Genomic DNA, 26,052 nt, shown 5'->3' on the forward strand with positions numbered 1-26,052 from the left:
TGAGCATCCCACGGGGTTCCGCAAGCCCCGCACGGGGGGTGTGGGAGGGGGAAGAGAAACAGTGACCCTCCCTCAAAAAAAAAAAAAAAAAAAGAAAAAGAAAAAGAAAAAGAAAAAGAAAAAAAACCCACCAAAAAAAAAAAAAAAAAAGACTTTCTCGCGGGGTGGGTCTGTCAGAGATCAAAGTGACCCCAAGGCGGGGGGGGGGCGCGCAGCTGCTGCGCGGGTCGCGGAAGGAGGGAGGGACGGGGCAGCCCCGCGAGTGACTCCGCGGGGGGGCGCGGAGGAGGGGAGAGGAGGGAAAGGCGGGGGGGACACGGAGAAAGTTGGGAGGAAATAGCCCAGGAAAAGTGACACTCGCGGAGCTCGCCGGAGTGCGGAGGAAATAAAAGCGGCGGCGGGCAGGAAGTGTGAGGAGGAGGAGGAGGAAGGGGAGAAGAAGGAGGAGAAGGAAGAAGAAGAAGAGACAGCCGCAGCAGCCGCTGCCGCCGCGGCAGAAGAGAAAGCAAAAGCCGCCCGCCGGCTCGGTGCCGCCCGGCCCAGCATCCGCGGGGCTGCGCGGGGCTGCGCGCCGCGGCCATGGCCCGGGAGAACGGGGACGGTGGCGGCTCCTGGAAGAAGCAAGCGGAGGACATCAAGAAGATCTTCGAGTTCAAGGAGACGCTGGGGACGTAGGTGGCGGGGAGCGGCTGGGGTGGGGGGAGTGTGTGTGTGTGTGCGTGGGGTGGCTCTGTCCCTTTCCCCGCGGGGATGCGCGGGTCGCTCCGCGGGTGGGTGCGTATGTGTGTGTCTGTCTCTGTGTGTGTATTTTCGCGTGTGTACCCATCGGTGCCACTCCGTGTCCACCCGCTCATCCATCCGAGCGAGAAGTCGGGGCAATCTGGAAACAAGGAGAAAATACAACTGTGGGGCAGGAGCTGGGCTGACACACACCCCACCCTCCCCCCCCCCCCAAAAAAAAAAAACCGAAGAAAAAAAAGATTTAAAAAAGGAAGAAAACCCGTGTTTTAAAATATTCATGGGATGAGGAGACGGGGAAAGGCTTTTGCTTGGTAGTGCAACTGTAAATAAATGCGGTCTGACTTGCACGCTTCCCCCTGAAGCCGATGGCTGCGCCTGTGCGTGGACAGGCGAGCAGAAATAATCGGAGTGGATTGGGTGTGTTTCAGCTACGATGCTTAACTGTTGTGGGGCTTTATTTCTGTTATTTATAGTGGCAGGGCAGAAAGATTAGTAAAACGTTAGAGTTGCTGCTTGCTGGGGTTGTTTTTTTTTTCAGACGGCTGAGAATAAACATGCGCAGATGGTGCAAGGGAGCGGGGCGCGGGTGCTGCTTTTTTGGCTGAGCAGAGAGTTTTATTTTTGGATTTTTTTTTGGGGGGGAAAAAAATATTGGCTTATCGGATATTGTAGAGATACAGAGTCGGGAGTGCTGAAGGAAGTCAGTATGTAGGCTGCTCTGTGTGTGTGTATATGTTGTAATTAAAGTTTGGTTGTATTGGGAGTGCTCTTCATTGCTCTGTGTGTGTGTATGTCTGTCTGTGTGTGTGTGTTTGTGTATGTGTGAGTCCCTCCTTTAATTGCAACTTTAAGCCCGACTCCCAACGAAGCGTTGTTGATCCCAAGTGATGCTTTTCATACTCTGCGTGCCACTTCAGAAATTCGGTTGAACAACTTTCGGCTGTAATATTTCAGTTTCTTTCAGCTTCCAAGGGAGGGCTCCCTATAAACAGAGTATTTCTGCTTCACGGGCTCACTGATTTCCTATGGACAAAGTGCGAGTAAGAATCAGGCTGGTCATTTCATATGAAGGTGGGTCACGCAACTCCATCGCACGGCGAGCAGACAGTGTAGCCCTGGGAAAACCGCTGACCTAGCGAATGAAATGAATGTCTGCCCAGGCCTTTGGAGCAGCAAAGCGCAGCGTAAGAGCTAAGTGTTATGGAGTATTTTTGTCACCTTCATGCAGTTTTTGCTGTCAGAATTTCGTACCAGGAGAGATGTGTCCCTGCTTGTCTCCCTTAGGCATGCAGTTCCCTTCCTGAGCGAAAGGGTCTGGGGAGGAAAGTCTTAATGAGAAGAGATTCATCAGAGGAGCAGGACAGCTTGCTGTGGTTTCCATTACACCACTCTCTATTACCTGCCTGGTGGTGTATAAAGCCATCTGCGAAGGTTAATTTGTGCCACTGAAGAGCTCTGGAAAGAGTTAATGTTGTGGCCTTGATCCATATCCCAGTGACGTTAATGGGAGCAGGTGTAGGTCCCAAGGAAGGTAAAGTTGGTCAGAGTTAATAGTTATGCATATTAGCATGCCTGTTGCAAATTAAATTCATTAAATACGGCCAATTAGTGTCTCGAACTATTAACCGTTGTCTTAGCCTCACAGTTTGGTTGGTAAGTCCTCTGTGATGGGAGTGGAAGGTGTGAAGTTTTTAAACTTGGTTTAGCAGTCACTCTAGAAAGTTTTAGAAAATGGAAATAACTGGATTTCAAACACAGGCCCTGCAGAAAGAAAATAGAGCTGTTTTCCAGACCCAGGCACGTTAATTACGAACGTGTGTGCATTTAGCAGCCTACACACCAATTGCAGTCTGGTTGTGCATTCCTTAATTTTGTGGAGCAAGCTGATAATTAAAGATTTGAATCTGAGTTTTGGTTCTGTCCTTGGCCGCCCACCAGCACAGCACCTGCAGCTCCTACCAGCTCTGGTGTGACTTAGCAGGGCGTGAAACTTCTGAAAAATTTAGGCCATTGCTGTGCGAGTCATTAAAGTGCTTGTTCTATTCCCACCGAAGGCAACGACAGCCTGGCTGCTCATGGACCCCTGCAGCAGAGAGAGAGGGCAGGAGTCCAGGTGATGGGACACATTCTGAGTTATTGATAGGAAAGTACTTAAATAGAGATTTAGCAAAAGTCTAAATACCTTTAGAGCATCTGGACCAAAATCCTTTCCTCTGGTATTATTTAGGAACGGGGATAAAATCTCCTTTGATCCCCCGCTGTGCTGTAATGCCGAACCGTGTTGGACATCCATCGGCTGATCTCGCCACCTCAGAGATTTTTCTCTGGTGTGGATAGGGTGATGGTGAAAAACTCACTGCCTCAGATGAGGTGCACTGGATTGGTGCAGTCGCTGTATTTCGCGTTCCTCTGCCACCTTCCATTTCAGGATGCCAAAGTGCTAAAAGCACTCTTAACAGAGCAGCAGCCCTTTCGCACGCAGCTGTCTGAGCTGCCTGTGGTAACTAACATTGGTTAGAAAAAGAAAAGCATTTAACCCCCAAATCAGGGGGAAGAAAGTGAAAGAGAAACTTTTAAAACATTATTTTAAGTGCATTGATTTGCGAGTGTTAAATCTATGTGTATACTCTGTTAATGATTTGTTCCCTGGAAGGAGCCTTTCATCTGAATAAATGATGAAAGATCTTTAACGCAGGAGAGTCGAGGTTGGTGGAATTATTAAAAAGATCCTTACTCGGTTAATCATTATATCATTTGGGCCTCAAGGAACCTCTAATGAGTACGGAGCTCTCTCTTCCAGAGCAGGAATTAATTATTTACATGTCCCTCTAAATCATGTCCAGCCGCACTGATACTTAAATAGGCATCCTGGATTGGACATCACTTCCAGATGTTAAGGAGCCTTTTCCACCCAAATAGTTGTTTTCTTTGGTGGCTGAGGATTAGTGTTTTCCTAAAGAAGTGACTGGCTCAGATGGGACCCAAACCTCCATTTACGCTGTTTGGTGTGTACACAGTCCCTAAGCATGTGCAATTTTACTCTGTGACTGCAACCTCCTGGGTACCAGAGTGTCTGAAAAACACATTGGTAATTTTAATCTATAAAATAGAATGCATTATAAATAAAAGATAAATATATAAAGTACATTTTTATATTATTATATAGAAAATACATATAATTCTCCTGCTTCATTTCAGCAGTATGGGTCCACGCAGGACTGCAGTAACACAGCAGTGAGCTGCACTCTGCATGTGCAGGTTCAGTGGGTGCCTTTTCTTGAGGCTGGACCTGTTCACTACTGAGCCATGGGATGTGAAATGACACAGCCTGAAAAAAAAAATGAGGGAGAAATACAGAAAGTAAATCAAAGATAAAATAAAATCACAGCAGCATCCAGAGCCTCAGCTGGTGCAATGTGGAGTCCCTTCCAAGTGAAGATAAGTAGTCTTGAGGAAAGAAGAGGCTCTAACTTGCTGCTTATCTTTTCAGAATTCCCACAAATTCACCTGTTGCAGCCCTACTCAATTTGCAGGCCTGCCTGGAGGGGGCGATTTCGGCCCCAACCCTTGAGATACAAAGTTGCATGATAACAGGAACCTGATGAGAAGATGGGTGATCATTGAAATAGAATTTTTTTTCTCCGTATTTAAATGACTTTATGTTTAAGGCACTTAAAAACTCAGATTTTTACATGCCAAGAGGTAGTAAGAGACACTGTGTCATCCACCAGACAATGAGGAAAGCTTCCAAGCCTTTGGTCTGCCTAATCGGACCAGCCCCCATTTCTAAGGTAGCTGTCACTGGGCCTTATTGATGTTAGAGTTCTGATGAAGTTATCACAGTTAGAAAGACACAAGCTTGTAACTATGGAAATACTGGTGCTGTCCTTAAAAATGATGTCATAGATTCCTTAAAGCTTAGTAACAATAACATAGGGAATTACATGGATATAGCCATAACATCATAGGAGCTGGGTGGGAAGGCAAATATGTGTCAGTGATGTGCCCAGCACTTTCCTATGATACAGTACAGAGACAATTTATAGGTTGTTCTGTTTTTCTTAGGGACTCTACCATAATTTATGGTTCTTCTGTGTCCTCTTGTCTCTACTATACTCCTACATCATTTGATGGGCTCCTGGTGCTCTTTATGGCTCCTCTACACACCCATAAGTGCTCATTTGTGCTGTGCAGTCACTTCACAGCCCAGTCTCACATCTATTTTGTTTCACACGTGTGCACACACGTGCACACACTGTCCCAAACTCTTCCACGCGGTCTCCTGTCTTTTAGTCTTCTCATGTCCTTCATGGTACCTTGCTCTGCATGCAGGCTCACACTTGGCAGTCTTTTCATTAGCAGGTCCCAGTGCATTTGAGTTGCTGCATGGAGAGGAGGTGCTGGAGGTACAAGCAGCCTCAAGGTCTGGTTGTCTCTGGTGAAAGATCTTCCCTTCTCATCAACTGGGTGCCAAAAGCTCTTGTGTTGGATTCAACAAAACAATCATCACCGTTTCATCTTCATTTAACTTGAGGCTTCATGCAAGTTACTCAGTTGTTTTTCCCTTCTGATTTTGGAAATTCTCAAGAGTTGAGGACACATTTTGGTATTTGTGCCTCCTCTGGATCCATACCATCTGTGAAGATTGAAGAGTTTGTCTGATTTTCATGTTTCTGCTGACATTACCAGCAACTTCTGCCTCTCTTACAACACCCCAGTGAGCAGCAGTGGCTTTGTCAGACAGTTTCATATTTTTCTCAGTTCAGTGTTTTCCTTTTAAAAAATTACATTAAAGAGATATTTCACAGTAAAAAAATCTTCAGGGAAGAAAATAGAGGGCCTGAAGGGGTGGAAGATTAGAAGCATGTTTTCAGGAGGAAAGTTAGTGAACCACTGGGGCAAATGATGAAGGCAAGTGGCTCCCAGATCTTCTAGGATGACTTGCTGAGAGAAAACCCATTCTAGTGGAGGGTGTCCCTGCCCATGATCTTTGAGGTCCCTTCCAACCCAAACCAGTCCATGATTCCATGATTCTATGAAAACCTTTTGCCAGCTGAAAGCTCTGAGGCTACATGCAGGAATCACTGGGAAATGGCATCTTGGTCATATTAACAGAAGATGTTTCACAGTCATTTCTGACCTTAAAATCTGTAGTACTGGGAATCTTACCATCAAAATCACATGGGGCTAGGGATAATTTGTGCTAAGATGGTACCTACAGCACCTCTCTAGCATCTGTAGGAGGAGGAGTGAAATCTGAGGTCCAGGTATTAATGTTTAACTTAACATTGTGAAACAACTCAGTTATTTTGGTTTGTGGACTCAATACAGGGTGAGAAGAAAAATACTGTGAGGACTCCTTTAAGGTGACACTTTTGTCTTAAACCAAGTAATCCCATGTGCTATTGTGTGGCATAGTTCACTATCCAGCGTGTTCTTGGAGGCTTAAAAATAACGAGCCCCTACAATTTGTGATGTGAATTGTAGTATCTTGTGATGTAGATTGTTAGTCACCCTTGGACAGTTAGAGAAAATAATGGGTTTGAGTATTCAGCTGGAATAGAAATGGGAAAGAAAGGAAAGCAAGATGGCCAACAGATTTAAAGGCTGATGGAGAGGACTGAGAATAAAAAATCTACAGGCATCAGTGAGAAGGGATTTCTGACAGCGCTCCAGATTAACCCAGGGTTCATGGCTGCACTGTGGACAGTGCTTCATTGGGGCAGCAGTGAAGCATAAAGGTCAATTTTACTTAGTTGCTTAAAAATAGCATTCCAAAATACTCAGTAATCAAGGACTTTTAGGTAAATACATAATTTTGGGGATACCCAGTTTGCTGTAGTGTCAGCTTGTGTGTGATAGGACAAGGGGTAATGGCATCAAGCTGAAAGAGGATAGGTTTATATTAGATATCAGGAAGAAATTCTTTACTATGACGTGGCACAGGGTGCCCAGAGAGGTTGTGGCTGCCCCTGGATCCCTGGCAGGGTTCAAGGCCAGGTTGGATGGGGCTTTGGGCACCCTGGGCTAGCGGAGGGTGTCCCTGTCCATGGCAGGGGGTTGGACTTGGATGATCTTTGATGTCCCTTCTACCCAAAGCATTCTGTGATTCTATGTGCTCACGCTTCCTTCACGAGCAGTATTTTCTACTACTCGGATGCCTTACCTCTTCTTACCCTGTCTCATCTTGTTTTCCATGGCTTCTCTTTCACTTATGTGTCTGTGCTGTTCGAGCTCCCTGCTGTTGGAGGATACCCGCTCACCTCCAGCCCGTGCAGCCGAGTGCTTGACTGGCAAGCATAGGGTTGGAATAAGTACTTGAGCTTTCCCACCCCTGTTTTCACACAGTGCTTAGCACAGTGTGATCCTTGCTGAGGACAAAACTCAATATTACTACTACTGAGAACCTTGATATAATTAATGCCAACTCCATAACTGCTCTTTGTGTCAATGTGAGCTGAAGGCAAAGCACGCCTAAAATCATTGGTATGTTTTGTGAGCCGCAGAGGTCACTGACACCCTGAAGATCACAACAAGCAGAACCCTGAGGGTGTGAAGATGCGGTGTGGAGGTAGTGGATGGAGCCTGAACCCAGCTCTTTGGGGAGTCCGATAGTAATCCTTTAACCAAAAGTCTATTCTTCCCATCCCAGCCACAACACAGTGGGTGTGAGAGCCTTCTTCTCTGCCGCTCCCACCATCTGGAGCAGCCTGTCTGCTTCCTTCACCCTCCATCTGCTTTCACACAGGAACTGAAATATCTCTTTATGTATTTTTTTTTCCCTTCCTTTTTGTCTCTTTTTCTCCCTACCTCTGGGACTGACCTCAATCATTTTTGTTGCCCCTCACACACAATTCTCCTGACTACATGCAGAGTATCGGTTGGAGTTATTTAATCCTTTCAGGCATCCAAGGATAAAATTAATATTGAATAAAGTTGTATTGTTTTGGTTGGCTTGACAATAACAAACATTCATGATAGAATTTTTGATTTTATTGCCAGTAATAGTATTCACTTAACCAGTGAGTCACAGTTTATATTTATGATTACTTAATAGTACCTAATTTTCTAGTCATTTTTGATAGCATGAAAACAAGTTGGAACTAAATAGGTACTGTTAGTAAACAGGTAATGAGTGAAAGGAGGGATAAAAAGTTCCTTGGGGCAGCAATCTGTCATTTTTGTTGGAATCCAAATCACCTTGCATTTCAGTGGTTTTCTGTAAATAATAATTAACAGCAACAATGATTTGCAAACATATGTGTGTGATTGGGCTGTTCTTGACTGACAAATAATTTAGCAATCAGAATATTTTGCTTTTCTAGAAATCATACTGTTCCTTAAAACCTTTCTATCAAATCTCAGCACCGATATGGCTTTTTTTTTAATCTGTCTTCTCAGTTCCTATAATTTTCCTCTGAATGTTGTGTCAATCATTTTTTAAAAAGAAAAATATAAATAACAGACTGTTAATAAACTTTTCGAGGCCCTTCACTGATGTTTTCATGTTGAAAGCTGTGTATTGAATTTTATGCCAGAATTACTCACCAAACAGATTGTATGAGGTTAAATTAAAATGATATTTTTTTAGCAGATATTTTGGCTGAATTAAATATATATATATATATAAAAAATTTAACACTGGATGTGCTGAAAAAAAGCTACTGGGAAGCTCTTTTTTGGATCTGATGTGAGTGTAGAACAGCTGAGCACAGGGCTGGAGATCTGCTGTAACGATGGATCACTGATTTTGCTTGCTCTTTTCCTGGGTAATATCAGTCATCACAGTTAAAATATCAACAGCTTTGGACAAGTGGACTATATAACTACAACAGGAGCTCTTAAAATACCTTTTTCAAGGGTCAAAAGGGGAAGAAACACATGAGAGACAGAACGTTGCCTCAGATGTATTGAGGATTTATTTTGATTTTTGGTTTTATTTTCTTATATTCCCGATCAGAGATAAACAAAACAGTTTCAGTTTACTTCTGGTTTCCAGTAGAAATGAAAGGGAAGGGCTTTTAATGATGTAAACAGCTACGAGCATCTACCATCAACTGCAAAAGGGTTCAGCACGTGACATCTCCTGCAGACCCTTTGCTCTTGCACTCTTTCTGCTTGCAGTGGATTCTACTCATTGTCTTCCTTATCATAAGACTCTCCTGTTTTAGGTTGGCTATTTGAAGGTATGTTTTTTCAACCCTGAGTGTCCAGAGTACAGAGGACCTAGGAATTTGGTCAGTGGGAGTGAAGAGGCTTGATGAGCGCAAGTGTAATATCTTGCATCTGGGGAAGAACAACCCCAGGTACTACTACAGGTTGGGGACTGGCCTGTTGGAAAGCAGCATAGGTGAGAGGGACCTGGGGGTCTTGGGGGACAGCAGGATGACCATGAGTCAGCAACGTGCCCTCCTGGCTAAGAAGGCCAATGGCATTCTGGGGTGTATTAGAAGGGGGACAGTTAGTAGATCAAGAGAGGTCCTTCTGCCCTTCTACTCTGCCCTGGGGAGACCACACCTGGAATATTGTGTCCAGTTCTGGGCCCTCAGTTCAAGAAGGACATAGAACTCCTTGAAAGAGTCCAGCACAGGGCCACCAGGGTGATGGAGTGGAACACCTTCCTTATGAGGAGACGCTGAGGGAGCTGGGCCTCTCTAGCTTGGAGGAGAGGAGACTGAGGGGTGACCTTATGAATGTTTATAAATATGTAAAGGGTGAGAGTCAGGAGGACAGAGCCAGGCTCTTCTCAGTGATGGCCAGTGATAGCACAAGGGGCAACAGGTGCAAGCTGGAGCAGAGGACGTTCCATGTAAATAGAAGGAGGAACTTTTTCCCTGTGAGGGTGACAGAGCCCTGGGACAGGCTGCCCAGAGAGGTTGTGGAGTCTCCTTCTCTGGAGACATTCAAACCCCACCTGGATGTGTTCCTGTGTGATTTAGTCTGGGTGATCCTGCTCTGGCAGGGGGGTTGGACTAGACAATCTTTCGAGGTCGCTTCCAACTCCTAATGTTCTGTGATTCTGTGATTCTGTGATGTGGCAGCTTGGGCAAGATGTGTCAGGAGAGTAATACAAGCCTTGGTCATCATCAGGGGGGGTGTGAAGGTTTGAAGGTCTTCCTAGAAGCTCCAAAGAAAGAGTTACTCATACACACAGGTATCTCCCTGAAGACATTCCCACCCAGTGCTGCAGAGTCATTCTTTAATGTTGGCATGTTGTAGCTGAGCAGCATGTTTAAAGACTGCCTTTCGTCCCCATGGCATGTGCACTAGGGAAATGTGGCTGTGCTTTTCCCACCAATTACATTACTGGTTGCAGAAATGTTCAGCCTTTAAGGGTAGTACAAAATAAAACAGCTTAAGCACCCTTGTTAATTTTAAATATTTGCAAAGGCTGAAAAGCTGGTGTGTGTTCAAGGGTTGGGGACTAGGAAGCGGAATATGAAGAGTCTACAGTATTTGGATTTTTTTATTACAAAGACCTTTATTGGCCTCAAATGAGGTCAGGCACCGTTGAGCTATGAATATTAGAAACACCAGAGTAAAAGACTTTGTGCCCAGAAGAACTTATAATCTAAATAAATAAGACAAAAATGCTAATGCTGTTTTGTTAAAGGTGAGAAAGTGTGTCACTTGTAAACCCAGAGCTGAGCCTGACTCTTAACTCCAGCTCTATGCTGTGGACTGTCCTGCTTCTTTTCACAGTGGGCACTGTGTCAGCAGCAGTGTCTTCAAAATGTGTTTATTAATATGTGATTCACTCCGGGTCATCTCGTATAATTGGTGTTTTTACTGGTTAATGTTTGGAGATGCAAAATGCTGCCTGTATGCTGTTGGTAACAGAGCGGACGCTTTATTGCTGTGTTGTTTCTAAGTGCTCAGAGGAATCAAGGTCTTCCCAGAGCTATAAAGAGTGGGAGCAGACCAGGTGGTTCTCAGGGCAATGTGGCATCATGTCCTCCCATCCTGGCTTAAATAATTCAAGGGACCAGGCTTCAATCAGGCTTCAACTTCCCAACAAAACTCATTAGCTGTGACCCTGCCATTCCCCTGTGATGGGCTGAAATAAGGGAAACTATTGGATGAAAAACTGTGTTAAAAACCAAAATGATGTAGGAAAACCCAAACAACACAGAAGGGAGCTGGATGGGGGGTGGTGAGAGGACTTAGAGGATTTATAGCCATGTGGAAAACTCCTTGGGGAAGGCACAGGTTGATAATCAAATTCAGCTGTAGTTGAGAGAGACTGCTGCAGCATCCCTGAATAATCCCTCACTGTTACATTGAGTTGGCTTGGAGATTTCCTCCCACTGCTTGCTCTTGTCTTCTGCTGCCTCTCAGCATAAGTAAATCACTACAATATGCCCAGCCATGAAGCCTGCAGCGTTTTGGAAATTCCAGGCACAGCAGAGTGCTTGATACTCGCTGTCAACGGCAGAAGATGCTGTGAACATACTAAACTTGTTTCGTGTTCCCTACCCTTCTTTCACAATACCTGAGCAGATTCAAAGGCTTCATCTTTCACTTTGGGACATTTTGTAGCTGGGGCCTGAGATATCTAAATGACTATCTAAAGCTCTGGGATCATCGTCAGCCTCACACACCTCTGCATTAATGGGATTTCTTGCCACAGGGGTGTAATTAATTAATTTGTTCAAAAGATGCAACATTTTTGAGGGGAAAATCTGGCACCATATTGAGCTTCTCCATGGGCTGATGATCATCATCATTAAAAACACCACCTCATTCTCTGAGTCCAAGTCACAGTGTTTTGAGACACCTTTTCTAGCATAATTACATAGCAACCTGAATATTGCAAAGCAAACAAGTTTTCCTTCCCAACATAAAATGCTCCCTAAATTGCACAAAAACCCAAACCCCAAACCAGCACTGAAATCCCTACTAACAGACTGCTGAACACATGTGTCTGTCTTTAGGGAGCAATTGGGGAAGGAAATAACATGTGGCTTGTTAGCCAAGTTGCTTGATTCACCACAGGAAGATGCTTAGATAAAAGCATTTATGGAGCAGAATGAAGTTGGGACTCTTGTTGGCCAAACTACCCAGGCACTGGGGCACAAGGGGAATAACTCAGCATGAAGGAAAATCTCTCATGCCATAGGTTTGACTTAATGGCTTATGCTTTTAAGGAAACAGGAGGCTATATATTTAGAGGTTGAGGGAGAATGCACCAAGAAATGAGCTAGAAAAAATGGGATTCTCAAAAGCATGTAGACTGAGGACACGCAGGTACTGCATGGGTCCATTGGGGTGTATCTGGAGTAATTTTACTGACTAATTTTCCTGGATGTAGCCATATAGCTGTAATTTATGTAATGGACATAAATCCTTTGCTCTGAAGAGAGAGACCTTGAAAAAAAATCTTGCAGAGCTTTGTAGGCAAGCCCATTGAATGAGTTTCTCTGATGGATCTTGTATTTTTAATGGAAAGAAAATAAAGTGATTCTAGGATTCCTGAGTGACAGCTGAGATGATTTGTACTCAGAAAGCAAACGTGTGCCCTTCTGGCACTGCTGAAAGAGAACAAGTACTAAAGCCAAGAGCTTGCTTGTTCTGCAGGTGAGTGGAGCTGCACCAGGGGAAAGCCAAAAGAGAAAGATCTGGGGCAAAGCAGGGCAGTGGGATTCAACTACAGTGAAATGCCAGGAAAGGCCCATCTAAATGGGCTGCTTTTATCTTCACTGCCTCCAGAGACAGCTAGGGCCCCCTGCTTGTTCACAGACATGCTGCAAAAATTTGTAGCCGTGGACAGCACTGCGTGTGCAGTGCAGCAGTTGATGCTTCATCATCTTCAGTCAGGGGCAACTAAAGTGACTGTCAGCCTCAGAGCCACTGTTTGCTCTGGGGATGGTGTGATGCTGTGACACCTATATGGTAACTTGTCATGTGGTTATGGTGAATGGGTAGGAGCAATTTATATATATATAAATAGATATAGTGACTATGTATAGGTGCGTAAAGTATATATACCCACCCATTAAAAATGCTATTTATATAGTGATATACAGAATCATAGACTCACAGAATGGTTATGACTGCAAGGGACCTTAAAGATCCTCAAGTTCCAACCCTCTGCCATGGAGAGGGACACCTCTCACTATACCAGGCTGCTCAAGGCCCCATCCAACCTGGCCTTGAACACCTCCAAGGAGGGGGCATCCACCACCTCCCTGGGCAACCTGTTCCAGTGCCTACAAGGCTGGTGAAGGGTTTGGAAGACTGATGTTATGACGAGCGGCTGAGGGAGCTGGGATTGTTTAGCCTGGAGAAAAGGAGACTGAGGGAGACCTCATCACTCTCTACAACTACCTAAAAGGTGATTATAGAGAGGTGGAGTCAGTCTCTTCTCCCTGGTAGCTAGTGACTGGATAAGGGGAAACCATCTGCAGTTGTGTCAGGGGAAGTTTAGGTTGGATATTAGGAAGAACTTCTTTACTGAAAGGGTTGTCAGGTAGTGGACCAGGCTAGCCAGGGACGTGGTTAAGTCACCATCCATGGAGGTGTTTAAAAGAAGAGTAGATGTTGTACTTGGTGACATTGTCTAGTATTGGACCTAGTAGGGTTGGACAGATGGATGGTCTTGATGATCTTGAAGGTGTCTTCCAACCAAATCCACTCTATGAGTCTGTGATATACAGTGCTAGTGTCTTGCCACACAGCATGTTGTTTGGCTTCATTAAGAAATGCATAGAGAACAACTTGTGCCATTAGGTAAAAACTGTTTAAGAGCATTGTGAACATTGTTAATTTATTCTGTATTTTGAGTTTCTCTTCATATTTAGCTTACATATAGGTGAAGGCAGGAGAGTCATGCTTGTTTATGTCACCTAAGCTTCATTACCCTTAATGAAGTTTCTAACCCAAAATGCAGTACGAGGATATCCACAGAGTTGAGAAGGTATGTATCCTTGGATGCAAACTGGATTTAGCTGATTTCTAAATATCTTTGCCTATGCAGTGACTTATTGACAGATGTTTTTGAGAGGCCTTGTTGTGTTCTTCCATCTACTGACACAAGACCTGGGTCCAACTGATGGTTTTTGTGTTTCTGCTCTTGTTCGCCAGTCAGTTGCCTTCAGTGATGGAAAGTGAATAGTGGCTTTTCCCCCACGCTGTCATCAGTAACAGAGATGATTTTCATTGTGTTCCACAGCTGTTCAAATACATGGTATTTGACCTTGCTTAGTTTTGTGACCAGAGACCATGGAAAGCTCTCAAAGATGGGAGGTCTTGACCTTGTGATGCCCCAGGCCCCCTATGGCCCTCTAACTCCATTTCTGAGACACTTTTGGTGGCTCCTCTTAGATAGAAAATATTAACTTTGCTTAAGACATAAACAGGAATTGTGTGTTGCCCAGTTGTTCATTATCTCATGGGGTACAACCCAGACGAGTAAGAAGTGAGCATGATGGTCCTTCCTTCTCCTCTTCTTCTTCATCTCTGTTTAACCTCTGATATGCTGAATCACCACTTCCTGTCTCCTGTCCACATACCACACAGACCCCTTGGTCCAGTGCGGTGCTGTAGTTGCATCCTGCAAGTGTGCACAGCTGGAAGACAGCAAAGTGTCTTCTTTTGGGTCAGCCAAGGGCTTTATTTGTTTAGATAAAGCACCCTTCACATGGGGAAATGAAGTTGGTGTGAAGCAGATAGGGTCTGTTACAACTTTTGGGAGCAAACCAAGTGGAAGGTGAACTAACTAACATTGTGCTTGATGTTAGGAGGTCTCTCTCAAGTAGCTCACAAGGGATTCCCCTCCACAGACGGGATGGCTGAAGCATCTTCATCAATCATGCTTAACTCTGGTCTAAACCACTGCCCACAGGGTAATGGCAACAGCTTGTTGTTGCCCTCTGCTATGTCACAGTTACGGGTTGCAAAGTTGCGTCAATTAAAAATCCACTGTGCTAATGTCATTATGGTGGCGGGTGCATTAGTTTCTGCAATCAATTCCCTTGTCTGCTATTATGTAAGCAGTACTTCTAGGGACAAAGCAGTGGTTTAGATACTCTGGTACTTCAAGGCTCGAGGCAAAATATGGAAGAGAGGGAGACTGGTAGTAAAAATATTAAAAAAAATGGTTTTGGCTTCAGAAGGTGCCTGGAAAAATCTTCCTAGAGGTATCCTTGTGTGTTGGCTTAGCACTCTGAATAGATCTTCCTGAAGTCAGAGGGTAGCACACAGAAGTGCATCAGGCCTGTTTCTCTTCTGATTTTCTCTTAAATCATTTGTAGCAGCACAGAGTAACTGTAAAATTCTGCCTTTGATGTGCACAGCTTGGAGGCTTTCCTTTGGGAGTCAGGAAAAGCCTATGCTACTCAGCTGCACGCTGGAACAGCAGCATTTTATGCTCCTTATGCTCAGGTTTCAAATGGCAATATAAAGTTACAAGGCTGTGGAGGAACAGGTTGCAATTCCAGGACAGAAGAGGAAGGGGCTGAACGTGTCCCAGGGGGTGGTTCACATCTTCTGCCAGCCCAGTTGTTTGCAGAGATGTGCTGTGGATTTATTTGATGGAACGATAGAGGTTAAAAATAGTTCTCTAAAAAGGAGGTGGGGTAAGGGGACAAATACAAAGCACGAGAAGTTTTTATTTCTTTTCATTCCACAGCCACTATAAATCAGCAGGGAAGTCTGTTTAGGGTGGTTTTATTTCCTTCTGTCTTGCGTTGTTAAAAAGTCATCAGCCACTACACTAAAATGGTTTGCAAGAGCCACTTCACCAGGAACAATTTCGGGCTGAGAACAATAAAAAATTGGTAGATGGCGGGTTGAATCCGCGTGTCAGCGGTTGCTGAATTCAACTTAAGAGCTGTAAATGGAACCAATCATCATTTCTTAATGAGATATATGAGAACAAAGAATCACAATGCTCAAATAATCTGTCACATCTCCATCAATGCTGCTTAAGCAATTATTCAGTTTGTTCAACGGTTTGACACGGTAACACGACAAAATCAATTTACAAAGCAGATTAAATATAAATATGCAGTGGTTTGGGTTTTGTTTTTTTTTTTCTCCCCAGAATGTTAAGAATGTCATTCTTAAAGCCTCATGTTTTGTCTCCTTGCAACCCCTACCCAGTCATCTGCTTTCAGTGGTACCGCTTGGATGAAGTCCTATGTAGCCCACAGTGACATTATTCACCAGATCATTTGTCATTTATCCATCTCTGGCCTAATGAGACTGTCGTCTGGGCCTTGGAAAAAAAATGAATGATGCATTGCTGCAATATAGAGTGTAAGTATGTTTTTCACATCGTGCTCAGGCTGTATTTTTCCAGGGTCCTTAAGGAAGACTGGTCCTCAGCCCTTATTAACACTTCATGTAAATCTTTCTGAATATTTTATTCGTTTGGCAGCAAAACATAGGATAAACGTGGTATGAGTTCCCTAGGAGCTAAATAACAAGTATTGTACACGGAGGTGATGTGATCAGCTATTTTAATACCAGACCTTTCATCACGTTGCAGTGGACTGTGACTGGGACGGTCCCATCCCTGTTTGCAGCGACGGGTATCTGCAGCAAGCCGCCGATAACAACAAGTTACAGGGATTGTCACAGCGGACACTGAATGCCATCTTCAGCAGCAGGAGTCCTGTGGCCTTCCCCTTTTCTTCCATAAATAAGTCCCCATCCTACAAATGAGCTTGGGTTGTGTGGTGTGATGAATCTGTGGCACAAAAGAGATTACTCCCCTCAGTGTGAAATGTTTGCACCTCTCATCTACTCCATGGGGAAATCAAGGATGTAGAGACTTTTGTTCCCTCTACAAATAACTCTGGGATTCCCTCAGTCCATTTGTGTTTTATATAGTCTACAAGATGCTGTTGACGTACCTGGCTGCGTGTCTCATTATGCCTCTAACTTTGTATGTCACCGGCTTGTCAACAGAGATGTCATAAACAGTTTTTAGAGGATTGTGAGCACTTTTTATTTCAAGAGAAGGCAACAGGGTTCCCAGAAGCCTTTTAAATGTACCAGAGGACTGTGCAATGGAAGGGAGCAGTAATTCTTATCGTTGCCATATTACTCCCATTACTATAATTTCTGAGCAAGTCCCAGTCCTTACAAAATCTGGGATACTGAAAACTCATATGCTTGTATTTGTGCTACATTTATGCACTGCATATGGACTTCCAGTGTCTGGTTACTCAGTTTCTGCTCAACATCTTGTATTTTCTGGTGACTGCTGAAGAATCTGAACGTGTACAGTATTTCCTTATCTACTATTGGTGTTGCTGCAGTCTTTATCTTGTGGTTTGTTGGCTAACTGTCAGATACTCACGGCTTCATTAAGAAACAGATGTACAGGTCTACACTTTGTTTTTGTAGCTGCACTTTTGACATATTGTAAATGTCCTTAATTGATTTTGTTCAGGATAATACCATCTGCTGGCATCTGTTTCTGCTGTGGCTCTTGCTAAATACTTGTGTGTATCATGATCTATAAGGATGAATTGTAGAGTTTCAGTGAGGTATTATGTTGATTTCCTTTTTCTGAAATGAATGAGAGCAGAGTTTGAATAGTGGACTTATGTATGTCTACATAATTTAATATCTAGACCAATACAGTTTATTTCAAAAGGCATCATTTTGGTCTCTCTTATTTTATTGTTGGTGTGTCTGCAAAGGTATCAGAGCTCCCAGGCTGGGAGAAAAGCAACCTTCAGTTTTATATTTGTCTGCCCTTGATCACAGAGGGATGCAGAATAAACTTTTAGATCTGCCTGCAGCCTTGAGACGAAACTCTGCTTAACGAACAGTCATGATAAGTCATCTTTAAACATCACTTACTGTATCTGCCAGGTTGATGGGCTGCTTGTGAGCTTTTAACAAAGCCAAGTGTGCTCTGATATGAAGCTTTTGGTGGTAAAAGCAATACTGGACAGACACTGGATGAGATGTCTGCTGAGGATGCAAGTAGGAAAATGCATGCTGTCTCATGGGAGTCCTCCTTTATGTGTAGCCCACTGTCATGTTGGGTTTAACTCTCTAACCTTACCTCACTTCTTTTTATTAGATGGCCTCAGCATTTATGGTAGATTTTATTGCAGTTGCCATGTCTGTGTCTGAACAGTGAGACACAATAGAAATTCCATTTCCCGGAACTGTGTCTGGCTGTGACAAATGCAAATAAGCATCAAAAAGTGTCTAGGTCAGGGTTTATCTGTAGTGGCCTAACTCTGCTCCCAATAAAAATAGTTAGAGTTGGCCTTTGATGTCAATAAAGCCATTTTCAAGATCTTTATGAAGTTTTTCCTTCTCTCTGCACTACTCACATGCGGTGATGACGGAGGAGGAGAAGGAGCAGGGAATGAGAGTCCTCCAAATGCCATTGAAGATCCTAAACGGGTGTGCTTAGTGCTTAGAGTTTTAATAGAAGTGGGTCACTAGTCTGAAATACCTGGTGTCCCAGCAGGGATGGATTGTCCTTGAGCTGGAGTTGTCTTTGTGGTACTTCATACAGACAGGACTCGTTAGAAAACTTCAATATAGAATCATAGAATGTGTAAGGTTGGAAGGGACCTTTAGAGGTCACCTAGTCCAACCCCACCCCCTGCAGCAAGCAGGGGCATCTTCACTAGATCAGGTGATCAGGTCGCTCAAAGCCCCATCATCTCTATCTTAAGGGATGGGGCCTACACTACATCTCTGAGCAACCTGTTCAAGTCATCTACCACCTTCATATAGAAGAGCCTTCATATATGATGAGCCTCCTGCACATGTGTATTACAGCTCACACGAGGGCCACTGCAGAAGCACAGGTTCTTCTTCTTTGCCAACCAGTTTCTTTGGCCCAGTGTCTTTGAAGTTGCTGTTCTCCCAGTATTGATACCCCAGTATTGGCACCCCCATATTGGCACCTGCAGCTGGTCAAAGGGCAGGAGTCAGACTGTAAAGTCGGGAGCTTTGGAGATGATGTGGGCTAGTGGTAGAGATATTACTTGGGTGGAAGAGCACTAGCTAATTGTTTGGGAGATGATGTGGGCTTCACTTCTGACTGTGCCATCGAGCTTTTTTATGACCTTGGAAGAGTTGCAGCACCTCGCTGCCCTGGTTTCCCCATCTGTCAGTCACCGACCTACTTTGTAACTCACTTTGAGATCTAACTAATTAAAGCTTGCAATGTGAGATGTTCAAAATGTACTATGGAAGCTGTTGTTTTTGTCAGGGCAATATGGTAAGAATCTCCATAGTTGTCCTTAAGGTGTATCTGTGTGTGCTGGGACCTCATCTCCAATGCTGGTGTTTTGCAGATGATGTGGGACAGGCTTCTGCAGGAATCTGCTTCCTTTCCTAAAACTACCAGAGACTAAGAGGAGGTGGACCACTCTACCCCAGAAACACCAGAAATGGCACAAGAGACTAAACCTAACTGAAATACATTTTGTTTTCAGAAACTTGCTATCTTTCAGTGTGCTAGGAATCCCAGCAGGGCAGAAAGACCTTCCAGAAATGTCTCTGAGCTCTCAACTCCTGCCTGCTGATGGGTTTTCCAGTACTGGTTCGCTAGTGGATGGACATTAGGGAAGGAACTGTGGAGCTGCAAGGCAGATTTCCCCTCCTGTGCAATCCAGGTTATAAGTGGGAGTCAGGAAATAGCAGCAGTTTCAGCATCACTGCCAACAGAGTGGGGTTTGCAGAGCAGGGGATAAGGTTTTGTACTGCCCTGAAGAGCCCTCTGGTGATAAGACAATGTGATCTTGCTTCAAAGATACATCTGTAGCATTAGCGATGTGTTCGTTATCTTTTAATTCTATTTTTAAATGTCTAACGATGTTTGTGCCTCTTGAAAATCAGTTCAGCAACTGAAGTCAGTACAGCGAGTAGCCACAGCGACCCTGAAGCAATAAGCATCTTGAAACACCTTCAAAAAAAATAATTAAAGCTATTCTAGAAATGTTTTCACTCCCAAGTCTTCATAGGGGATAAAAAAAAAGGTACCTGTGAGATGCAGCAGGAATAGTGTTTCCAGTCACCATGGTGTTACCTTTTTAAAAAGCCTTTTTTGTAGGCAGAGTGCATCCAGGTTTTTCTCTGATTCTTGAAAAAAAAAAACAACCCACAAAGGAAAAGGTAAAGTTAGTGCATAAATTGGAAAGCAAGCTTTCATTTAAGCTGCATGATTTAGATCTGCTTGCGAAGGCTGCTGCTGCAGAGCATTTGGCATTCATCAGGAAAATCTCCAAGTCTAAACAGTTTTATTATGCAAAGTTATATAGTCGGAAGGTAAAACACTCTGTCTTTCTCCACTTTGAAGAACAGTGCCAGCTGATGGATGTCCTGTCAGATTTCTCTTAAGCTTGCAGGGAAGGTGAATAGCTGTAGGTCTCACTCTTCAGCCTGTGGCTGCTCCAAGCGAGGAGCCCTGGTGTAGAAGGATGCTCAGCTGGGCAGTAGGTAGGAGAGCAGCCATGGTCGAGAAAGCACACAGGTATTCTCAAATCATGCATTGCATGGGGTGTGATGACCTCTTCCTGAATTAGAGTCTCACTATTCACATTGTTCCATTCAGGTTTTATTAACGGGTTTTTTTTTACTTCTTACAAGACACTTCCACTGCTCCACCAGCAAAGCATACCACTGTGCTGCACTATTATGTGAGTGTAGAGATTTTCCTGAACTGGATTTTCCTTAGTGATTTAAGGAAGATCATAGTTCACTAAACCATTTGTTAAGCTTCACCCTGGTTAGTGTGTGATTAATTTGCCTATGCATACTGCCACGTGTGCTTGTCCCCAGGCACATGGTAAAACCCTGTTAGAGGTGTGAAGTCAAAGGGACTTAAACAGGAGCCAAAATATCAAGAATTTAATTGCTTTTCTGGTAGTCATGGGCTGCTGAAAGGTGACCATAGTCCTTCTGAGTGGTTGTCCTCTGTATTTCTGTACCTTTCTACATAATGCAAGGCACCATCTTTGCAATCCCATGTAAAAGCCCATGGGTTTGGGTGGGAGATCCCCCCAGCCGCTGCAATTGAGTGGGATGGGAGCTGCAGATCTGACCTCATCCCTACTGAGACACCGATGCCAACAGGAACTGCTGCAGGGCAGCCTGAGCTGAGGGGATGACGTTGCAGACACAGCTGCATCTGGTGGGGATGCCTGGCCCTTGGTGGCCCGTGCCCATCCAGCACTGAGCTGCAGCGAGCATGGATCAGAGCCCCTGCAAAGTCATTTTGTAAAACATCACTGCTGAAGTATTTTGGCAGGGTGAGAGGGGGAAAAACCAGCTTAGCATGCTGTTGATACATCATAAATATTTTTCTTGATTCTATAAAAACTGCAATAAGGAAACACCAACCTTCATGAGATGCCCTTCAAAATGCAGCACCAAAACTCAGTATATTAATAGGTTCTTATTGAATCAAGCAATCCTTTAAAAAGAAAATAAACTCAGACTGCTCAGAAAAATAACTTTCTTCCATTACAGGGAAAGGAAATGTTTTTTGGTGTTTTCTTTTTTTAAATAGTTTTAGCTTTTCTGGGAAAAGGACTGTAGCAGAAAGAATAACCCAAGGCAATAAATTTGGTCTTCTTGCATGTAATTTCTGTTTCTTCTCATCTGAGACTGATGAGATTGTATAAAACTTGGTGGTGTTTCAAAATCTTAAGGCAATACAAGAAAGGACACATTATTACTTCACCTTGTGTATTGCAAGATCTGCAGAAACTGTGAAAAACACAGCTTTTTAAGACAAATCTGCTGTTTCCCAGAAATTACTGTTATTTTAAAAGCAGCAAACAGGCTGGGTAGGATTCACTGCACCTTCAAGTTTTGGGTACATTCCTCTTTGGCCTGATATATATATAGGCAGCTCAGTAGTGCCCCTGGACACTGGTATCTGGGTCTTGAGAAGGGTAGAGGAGAGTCCTGCGTGACAGAGGTGGTGGAAAGACCATGTTGCTCATCTGAAACCAGTCCAAGATTGATACAGACCAAGAGCTGTCGCACCAAGGTGGGAGAGCTGATCTACTGGTTTGAGGAGGACTGGGCTGGGTGAATGCTGCTCATGATATAAATGCTGACAGAAGGGTTTTTTCCTGCTGGCTCACGGTCTTACAGGTGAGAATAAACATTTAATAGCTCTGGTGCTCAGTAGCAGGTGATTAATTTATCTGAAATTAGGTCAAAGGTACCTCAAACTGGGCCACCTTGATCAACAGCCAGCTTGAAAATGTAGGTATGTGATTTGTCTGTGTTCACCCATGAGACAACTGGTTGTGTTTCATGTTTCTGATCTTGCAGTATGTTGCTGGGACTACTGCTAGGCAATTAAATTAATGGCATTTTGGCTTGTGCAGGGTTGGGTCCCAGGGATGGGTATAGCAGCTGCTTCTTTCTCAGTTAGATCCAGTATGTAAAATCTTCCATTAAATAACACTGGCAAAAGTCAAAATTATTTTGGCTTGATCTAATTTCATTCTGTTCACTTTGTTTTGCTCCAGTTGCCAAATTTCCAATTATCTCTGGAAACTTAAGGCAACCTTTTTCAGTCCTCTAAGGGTGGTGGTAGCACCGTTCTCTCTCCTTGCATTTGGCACAAATAAGACATTCCTTTAATGTCGGTCATTTGCAAATAAGCTCTTGCAAAGAAAAAGTAAAACCACACACATCCCCCCTCATACCATGTTTTCCTAAAAAACCCTCTGTTTACCAAGTTTGTAACCCAGTGTGTGATCCGCTTCTGCCCTGCAAAAGCAGCATCTGCAGTAATTTAAACATTAACTCTACCTTTGCTTGAAAATAGCCATCATTGTTTTTCTTTGCAGTTATGAGATGTTGAGGTTGTCTTTCTTTTTTTGGGAGTGTGCAGACTGGTTATAAGCTTTTAAAGCACATGCCTGATCTTTGTCTCAGTTGGTGTTTACGCTGAAAGGTGACTTGGGTCCTGCACTTTCAGGTCAATCTGCTTGAAATCACTTCTGGGTTGTTATGCAGAAAACCAGGAATATTTTTGCTCCTGGCTTAGTGGGTGATGGAAGGCCCAGTTTTCTGCCTTCACATGGTAAAATTGGCAAGAGGACACACTGAGCTGGGTAAGCATGGCTTCAGCTGGATGTTTCTCTGGATAAATGTGGGTTTTGGCAGAGGAGGTTTGGCAGAGGTGCAGGCAGGTGGGACACAGAAACTCCAGCTCCATGGCAGAACTTTCTTCATCTGCATTTTCTTTGAACCATCCTCCAACTGGGAAAATCTCCCTCCCTTTGTAGCCAAGGGATGGTCAAGTGCAGGAAAGATGGCTGGTTTTGGTTGCCTGGTGCTCTGTTGGCTTTGAAGTTGTGTTACTGTTGGACCCCTCTTGCATGAAACTGGTATTACACTGCCTGGGGTTTGTGGATGGTTGATGGCCAGAGGGTGAGAACACACAAGAATTGGAAAAACAAACCCCTCAAACCCACGACTCTAGCCAAATAAAACTGGAGGGGTTTAGGAGAGTGGGGGAAATATGAGTCATAGTTGGATATGCTGAGTTTAAGTTCCTTCTTAGGTGGCTTTAGAGGAAAATCACTGCACAAAATGTGTTTGTGGCCTGAAAAAGAAAAAAGGGGGGGAAAATAAAAGAAAAAAAGATGAAAAAAACCTAAAAAAAAGTTTTTTTAAAAAGTTTGATTGTTCTTGGATTGCAGAAAAGTGAGAGGCACTGATCAGCATCCTCTTTTCCAGGGCTGTACAAGCTCTGACCACATTGTTAGATGGTTTCCAGTTCAGGACTGGCCAATGTCCAGCTGGCGGGGAGCATGGACGAAAGATCTCCTGTCTGCCTGTGAAACACCGCGTAGATGCTCTGCACACCAGTCGAGTGCAGAGTCCTTACAGTGCAGCCTGCTCTGTAAATGGGAGAAAAAAACATATTCAGAAAGACTAGAAACTCGGCCAAAACACAGTGCTTGAACCCCGTAGCAGAGGTTGTGGATCCATGGGTCCTTCTTGTCATAGCCTGAGCTCAGGCACCCTCAAGGCATTTTGTGGGAAGGTTTAATTCCCATAATGTGAGGCTGTGGAGTGCAGACAGCTCAAACATGTGTGTCTTTTAGGCAGTAGCAGCTGAAACAGAGAAATAAAGTTCTTTTCCAGATTCAGCAGTAACGTCCGAGCACTTTCCATTCCTTCTGCTCCCCGGTCCAAGTAGGAAAATTTCCTTCAAACCTGGGAAACTTGCACAGTGCAAGTGGCTCACTGCATACCCTGGGGAATTTGCAATGATTAAGCCCAAAGAAGAGCCCGTTGGTGCAGTGAAGCCGCTGTGGTCTTCTGTGACATTTAAGGAGGCAGATGTGAAGCGACAGACTGTTTTTGCAGACACGATGGGATTAGAGGCCGCAAAATCCAGCCTGCTCCCAAATCTACTGAACTTTGTGAGCCACACGGGAAGAGGATGGGACCCACGGGTACCTCCTGCACGGCAGTCTTTAAAAAATAACACTGAGTGATTTTAGCCATCCATCAGTGCTTGCTTCTTCCCATATTTTGTATTTCTTCCTTGCCCAGGCGTGCTGAGCTGTCGCGGGTCGGGGGCCAGTGCTCCTGCCGTGATTTGATGTGCATCTCCCCTTGGCCCTCAGCAGGGCGATTGCCTCGCTCAGCTGTGTGAGAGCCAGGAACATGCTTGTTTTCCAAAGTTCTGATTTTTAACCTGACTGGCAACAGCGGGGATTGAATTATTCTTCTCAGGGAGAAGGCGGCTTCGTGCATCGGCCGCAGCACTAGAAGCGACTGTGGCTGCCTGAGCCTGAGACAATTTAGCTCCAGTGCCTGTACTGAGAAGGCATATCTGGTTCATCTGGAGCTGGTTGTAGGCTCAGTTTAATTAATATTTTTGCCAGAGCAGATTAAATTGATTGATTTTGGGGAAAAAAAAATAAATTCCGTTTTTCATTGGTTTTTAGTAGCCAGCTGGGAAAAACAAAGGGAAATTAGGTGGAGTCAAATGGTTTAAACTTTTAAATCCTTATTCAAAAGCCTCCAATATATCAGGTATGAATTAAGAGGCTGTTTGAATAGACTGTCCCCTCATTTTTGATAATCCTAGTGTGACATGTCCTACAAAAGGAGAAGCAATAATAGAAATAAAAATTAGCTTGCTGACCCAGTAAGTGAAGAGAGATGACTGGAGCTCAGACCCACTCCATCCTCTCCCAGAAAGGCCCTAATCAGACCCTGTATAACCAGTTAAAATGCTGCTACTTTCATTTGGGACGTGTGTGCGTGCACTCTGTCTGCTGTGCTGAGGATATCCTCCACACGTGGGATGTGATGGATTAAATGCATTTTTCTGGCGCTGAGATTTCATGAGCTGGATGAAACTGTACAGTGGTTTATTTTCTTTAAGGATGCACATGAACTGCCATGTGTGGAGTTCATACTGACTAGGACTTCTGAGATTTTGGGTGTCCCAGAACTCATGCACAAATCTCCAGCTCGTTCTTCTTGAACTTAGACAAAATTTCCAGGCAAGAAAGAGGATCTCTGTGGGAAACTTGGGGGAAATAACCTAAGTGTTCAGGGTGGATATTTTTATTAAGCCTTGGTCTGGGTAAAAATTGTTTTTTTGAAATGAAATATTTCACATGGGTTGTTAAGGTTTTTTTTAAAAATAATCAACCTTTTTGAGTGCTGCAAAATGAGAATGTGGCTCTGAAAAGGGAGAATTTTGGGTACTTAAAAAAAAAAGCAAACCAATTTAGTGATTATTTTTCCCCAGCTGAAACTAGTTCTGATGGCCTCCAAACTGTACTGCCTAATGAACGTAATATTCATCATTTTCCTTTGTCCTGCAACTGGTTTGGATTTCATTTTTTTCCATCTGATAGCTGAGGATAAAGAACAGGACATTCCCCTTTTCAAAACTGCTTTGAAATCCACTTAAAATAATCCTGGGCAAGTCCTGCCCACTGTTGTTCACTGTAAGGAGGGATTCTGCGGGGAAAACTGCTCGCTAGGAAAATTGGATTGCCATTTGTGTAAAGTTTCCATTTCCAGGTAACTTGTAAATGGTTGATGGATGATTAGGGGATCTTTTGAATAATAAATAAAGTAGCCAGGCAGAAATCATGTCAGCATTGTGCTAGCAACAGCTGGCTATAACAACCTGTAATCCCTCCTATAGATGTGTGTGTTGCCATTAATAATAGCACATATTGGCCAGATGCATTGGCCAACTCTCCTGGTTCCTCTCAGCAATTTAACTGCAGGAATCAAAGCTTGGCCCTCACCTACGTCTTCTGCTAATCCACTGCTCTGCTCTTTCAGCCTAGGTTATTCAGGCATCTGCTTTTTATGTTGTAC

At 43.9% G+C, this 26,052-nt stretch overlaps 1 protein-coding gene across 1 annotated transcript in view; it reads left to right on the forward strand.

The window, feature by feature from the left end:
• Positions 1-314: 314 nt before the first annotated feature.
• CAMK1D (calcium/calmodulin dependent protein kinase ID) overlaps positions 315-26,052 on the forward strand; it is a gene marked incomplete at its 3' end in the record, with an annotated part of 227,028 nt that continues 201,290 nt past the window's right edge. The window contains exon 1 of the mRNA XM_084268080.1: positions 315-671. Coding sequence (XP_084124206.1) covers positions 580-671 — 92 coding nt within the window. The 5' untranslated portion in view covers positions 315-579. The remainder of the gene's footprint in view (positions 672-26,052) is intronic.

Source organism: Gallinula chloropus (genome assembly GCF_964237585.1).
Source record: "Gallinula chloropus genome assembly, chromosome: 1".
Lineage (NCBI taxonomy): Eukaryota > Metazoa > Chordata > Aves > Gruiformes > Rallidae > Gallinula > Gallinula chloropus.